This window comes from Arachis duranensis, chromosome 6 (assembly GCF_000817695.3).
Source record: "Arachis duranensis cultivar V14167 chromosome 6, aradu.V14167.gnm2.J7QH, whole genome shotgun sequence".
NCBI classification, from domain to species: Eukaryota; Viridiplantae; Streptophyta; class Magnoliopsida; order Fabales; family Fabaceae; genus Arachis; species Arachis duranensis.
Genome location: NC_029777.3, coordinates 65,759,795 through 65,765,168, shown reverse-complemented (window position 1 = coordinate 65,765,168; position 5,374 = coordinate 65,759,795). Strand labels below are relative to the sequence as shown.

At 31.9% G+C, this 5,374-nt stretch overlaps 1 protein-coding gene across 6 annotated transcripts; it reads left to right on the top strand.

The window, feature by feature from the left end:
• The first annotated feature begins 253 nt into the window (after positions 1-253).
• On the top strand, positions 254-4,948 carry LOC107493735 (uncharacterized). Of its 6 annotated transcripts, XR_008010334.1 has the most exons (9): positions 254-518; positions 1,024-1,121; positions 1,231-1,353; positions 1,739-1,951; positions 2,989-3,058; positions 3,277-3,378; positions 3,498-3,703; positions 4,158-4,437; positions 4,643-4,948. XR_008010334.1 is itself a non-coding variant. In XM_052262647.1 (5 exons), exons 1-4 carry the CDS (start codon positions 319-321, stop codon positions 1,836-1,838), a joined length of 444 nt encoding a protein of 147 aa, XP_052118607.1. In that variant the 5' UTR covers positions 254-318; the 3' UTR covers positions 1,839-1,951; positions 2,183-2,379. The 6 variants fall into 6 exon arrangements, 2 of the variants coding, with proteins under 2 accessions (XP_052118607.1, XP_052118608.1); XR_001593068.3 differs by lacking the exon at positions 1,024-1,121; XR_008010333.1 differs by lacking the exons at positions 1,024-1,121; positions 1,739-1,951 and having other exon boundaries at positions 1,231-1,390.
• Positions 4,949-5,374: the final 426 nt, after the last annotated feature.

The window sequence follows — 5,374 nt, the reverse complement described above, 5'->3', positions numbered from 1 at the left end:
AATGTATTTTAGCCACAAACTTTTAGTGACAATAATATAATGACTACTAATTTTTTAATTTAAGTTATGTTTTTATGATAATTATATATTTATCATTATTACTATATATTATAGTAGTCATTATTATTATTGTCAAAAAATTATTATCTTTTATTACTTATAATTTTAATTTATTTAAATTATTATAGTGGTCATTATTATTATTGCCACTAAACTTTATTATTACTTTCTTTTTATTATCCCTAGATGAAATTAAAAACTGGAGAGAGAAAGAGAAACTGAAAAAGGAAGAGAAGTATCGACACTGGGTTAATTCGCATGCTTTCCTCCATCGCCGATCACCACCGCCGTAACCGTTACCATTGCCGACAGTCGCCGTCCATCATCCTACTCCTTGGATCTCATTTCCATCCGATCCACCTCAGATCCGCCCGTTACTGTTCTTGTTACAACATCACACCTCCGCCGCTTGTACCGCCGCCGTTCTTGCATGTAGACGCACAAGATCGCCGCTTTCGGTAGGTCTTCTCCATTTATTTTTTGATTTAGGTTTCAATATTTAGAAGCATGTGATTCTCTCTCTGTATTACTACTTTTACTCTGTTTGCTTGGTTGATCCTAATGAATCTGGCAGATTAACCTAAAATTGAAGTGTCTAAGTGTTTCAGATCCTAATATTTTGTTTGCTCTGTCTTCTCCTTTCTTGCTTGCTTGATCAGCCATTCTTGCTTTCTTGCTCCGTTTATATTTGGATTTCAGATCCTAATTTTAAGTGTTTGAAATGCTTTCTGTAGAGTTTCATTAAGATTTTGTTTGCATTATTGCTCAGAATATAAAAATGTTTCTAATTCTGTGGTTTTTCCAATTGTATGATTTTTAGAATATCATCCCTATACTTGGATGCAAGTTCAGAAAATGGATAACAATTATGAGCTGGTTAAAAATTAGATGGACTGGTTCTGAACTAATTTAGAGCTTATTGAAAACTAGAGAAGTAGTCCATAATCAATATTGAAACTGCAGGTTTTTCTTTCACTTAAAAGTGTCTTATACTCCATCAAGAAACAGAAAAAGAATTGAGTTATCCATAATCAATATCGAAAACATGAAATCCACTTCAGGTTTTTCTTTCACTTAAAAGTATCTTATGTCCAAAGAATTGGTATCACATATCAACTCAGTTCCTAATATCTTTACTTTTAATTTTTTTGTTTTTTTTTTTTATTTCAGGTTCAAGCAGAGGCCTCCTCTACCTTGGAAAGCAATCAATTACTTAGTCAGCATATTTCTCATCATTTTGCTTATTGGTTATATATAGCCATAAAACGAGTTAGCCTGATTCTATCAATACCGGTAAGCGCATTAGTATAATGGGGGATATGTTTTTAAGGTTATTTGAAATTCTAAATTGTTTTATGTTTTTGTTATAATGGTATCTAAAATTTTTAATTACTTTTTGTTTTGTTATTCAATCTGTTTTGATTTGTAGTTTGGTTTAACAGTATTATCTTGTTTTAGGAGATGTTTTATGCAAAATTGAAATTTCAACTGTATGCTTCAAAATAAATTGCAATTAAAAAGGTTGTGTTGCTTTTGATTTTAAAAAGTGATTTTGAATAAAATTGGCTACAGATATATTAAGTGCCTTGATATTCTAGTTTTGAATTTCGTGAAGTTTGGTTTTCAATTGTATATAGGCTTTTGGTTTGATATATCAATTTGAATTTGAATGCTGCAGTTATAATCCTCTTAAAAGGAGAGAGGTTTGCAAGGAAGGAAGAGAATGTGGCAAGAAATCAGCCCAATTACAAGCCTCCACCAAGGCTTCTTCAGTATGAAATCTCACTCTAATCATCCTAATCGAAGAAATGAAGTGCCGTCTGCAAATGCTGCTGCAAGTCAAGCTGCAAAGAGGCCCTCTTCTTTTGGTGGCCCTGCTCATGATGAAAAGGTGTGTGTCTTTTTTTTTTCTTTTTCTTTTTCTTACAATCTAAATTTTATGAAAGCAATAGTAAAATGACATAATAAATTTGGATGATAATGATGAGAGATTACAGGAAGACCCCATTGTGTGGGAATAACAACAGCAGCATTACCAAACACTTCCTGCAGGTTCATTCTGTTGACAACATCATTGTACATTCTCATGACAACCTAATATTTTGTAATCTTCCATTCACAGATTTCACCCAACAACGTTGTTTTCCAAGCCTCTCATACCCACTTCTCATGCCTCTTGTGCCCAAATATTGAAATCCCATTTGCACCATTATTCACACTACTCTGCTTCTGATCTAAAGTTCATTCCTTGTGGTGCATTATATAATACATGGATGCCACCGTGCTTCAAAGAACTTAGTCAATTTTGATGCAGATAAAGGCAAGATTACCTCTTTATTTATTTCTTTTCAAATTCTAACACATGGCTACAAGTCACTTATGTTGCCAATACTAGTTGTTGTTTTTGCTAGCAATCCAAATTAGTAGGGTGGTTAAAAGGATTATTGATTGCATGTGCAATGATTGATGAACCTTTCTGAAACCATAAAGCTAATTGAAACCAATCATTAGCTTAACTAGGGCCTAAAATGTATATGGCTAGCTTGATCTAATTTTGTTATATGTATACATTTTTTCTGGTAGAAATTAAATTGCAACTAAATCAAGCTATCAACTGTTTGTGTAATTTGTCATTTTATAGAAGAAATTAAAGATAGTACCTATTATTGCTTGTTTAGTCTAACTCTTTAACTAATCTTTCATATCGTATTCTTTGACTGACTTATTAAGTCTTAACAACTAACCAGCCTTTTCTTTTCCAAATTAATATTAATATTAAGACTCTGGTGATTGAATAATAAAATTAGATCTATTATTTTATTAATATAACTACATTTTAGAAATTTTTCAACTAGTTTGGTGGAAAATTTTGGAATTGCTGTCTTGTTCCTCTATTGAAGAAACCTAAATTGAATTTAACTTTTGCAGGTGTCATTTAATTCTTGCAAGTTACATGGTATACGAGGTTGAATGCTCAGATCATTTGAAACAAAAGCTGGTAAAATGTCCTGTTTTATGATTAACAAATAACATGTCCTGCTTTGATGAAAAATTCTCCAAATCTTCATGTGGGTTCACTTCACATTATGGTTTAAGAAATAGTACTTCCTAATACTAGTATTGTATTATGTGGCTTTGAACCTTCCATTCATTCTGCATTTTCTCATTCCTAAGATTTGCCATTCAAATATAATCGTGCTCTTATGAAATGGGCAGGCTGAAAGCATGATTGCTCATAAGGAAGAGATCTTTTCCCACCCCAAAAGAATCTGGTTTGTAGCAGAGACAGAAAAGAAGGTTGCTGCAAAAGCAGCAAAGGTAAAATTTCTTGTTTCATTGTTGTGATATTCCTCAAATTACTAGCAATTAGTTTTTCCTTTTTTGTGAGGTCATTATAATGCATTTTGATAGGGTTGACTCTTTCTCTTCTATTAAAGGCATTTATTGCAAGGCGAAGTTGTGGAACATGCGGCAGGCCGGAATGATCCCTCAAAGTGCTAGTTCCTGGTTGGGTTCCTATGAAGATGGTGTTGAGTATTATGTGTGCCTCAACGGCCACATGCTTGGGACATGCACTTTGTTACCATTGTCTGATTCAGAAGATGTATCCGCATCAGAGGAGGAATAGTTAACTGATTCTTAGGTACTTTTTTTCTGCTTATTTATGTTTAAATATCTATATCCATAAGAGGTCTTTATGATAGAAGTATAAAAGGATAATGTGGAAGATTTAGTTGGGAAATGGCATCCTCATTTCAACATATAATCCCTAAATCCAATGCTAGAACTTGGCCTCACTTTAGGCTCAATTATCATGCTATTTGGTGCTTTAGAAGTGTGCCTGTTTGTTAAATTTTATTTTTATTTTGGATCATTATCATGTTTAGTGCTGGCTTTGATTATTGAATTTGAAGGATTTCCTTGCACTAATTTATACATTTGGTAAAATTAGGCCTTTTCGCTATACCGTATAAGATCTGATAGTATTGGTCAATATTAATAAACAATTTTTTATAGTTATACAATCTTATCCATTGTTGAAGGTATATGTGATAACTGCTACATTGCTCATAGCATCTCTCGTTGTCTTTGAACAGATTGGCAGCAAGTCCTGACAAAAAGGTTGAACTTCTGTGTCAGATTTCTCTTCAAGTGCGCCATTACCATTTAGCTTTGAGCTTTAGGTTGTGGTGTATCAAATCATGCCAGCATTTCCGAGGAAGGATCATGATGCTGCTAACCAACATTTCTCATGAATTTTGGCATGAATGGTTGTTAGTCATTACTGCTAACTATGTGATATACCATGTATCAAGTGAGACTTGTACCATATCCAGTCACCAATAGAGGTGATTAAATGAGCAGCTCCTATCACCTGTGAGTTTTAATTGTTGTCTTTTGGTATTTTTGTGTTATCATGGTGACTGGTTAAATACTAGTTATTTAGATGTTCCTAGTTGAATACCTTACTAATTTTTTGCTTAGACAGAATTGAAGTAGAAACTAAGAGTAAAAAGAAAGTCAGTGATTTTTATTATCCTTTTTATAATCTTTCTATTAAAGCTGGTTTTCAATTGATTAGGCAAAGAGAGCTGGTTAAAAGCTGAAGAGCCGAATTATAGCAGAGCAATCCATACATAAATGGTCTCATATAATTGAGCGATTGAGAACTTTGCTTCATTCTCTTTGCTGTATTATTGTATTGCATCTGAGTTGGGCTCTATTTGTTTTCTTTTGATCATTATCTTTGTGCTAATCATTGATGTAACATAGATTTATAGTGTTTGTGTGGTTTGAATTTGTATTATGCTTTATTACATTTCAAGAGAATTTTGTGTATAAATATTTAAGTATATTGAATTTAATGAAATTCTTCATTTTGTAGTAATTAATTTTAGTATATTTATATTATGTAGTATAATAATAATAATTAATGATAAAATTTGAAATTTTAGAAAAATGATAGGTGGTTATTTCTAAAAGAGTGAGTGTAATTAAAAAAAATCCTAAAATTTTAGTGGTAATAGTAATGGCAACTAAAAGTGAATAATATTATAATTTTAAAATTATTTTTAGTGGTCATATAAATTGTCAGTAAAATGAGTTTTGGTGGCAATAGTAATGGCTACTAAAAGTGAATAATATTGAAATCTTAGAATTAATTTTGGTGGCCATATAAATTGCCAAAAAAATGGCCGCTAAAAATTATATAGTTTTTGCGGTCATTAAAAAGGTATTTACCGGTAAATGTTATAATTGCCACTAAAACTTTTTAGCAACAAAGTATAAGACGGTTAATGTCTAATTGCCGGTA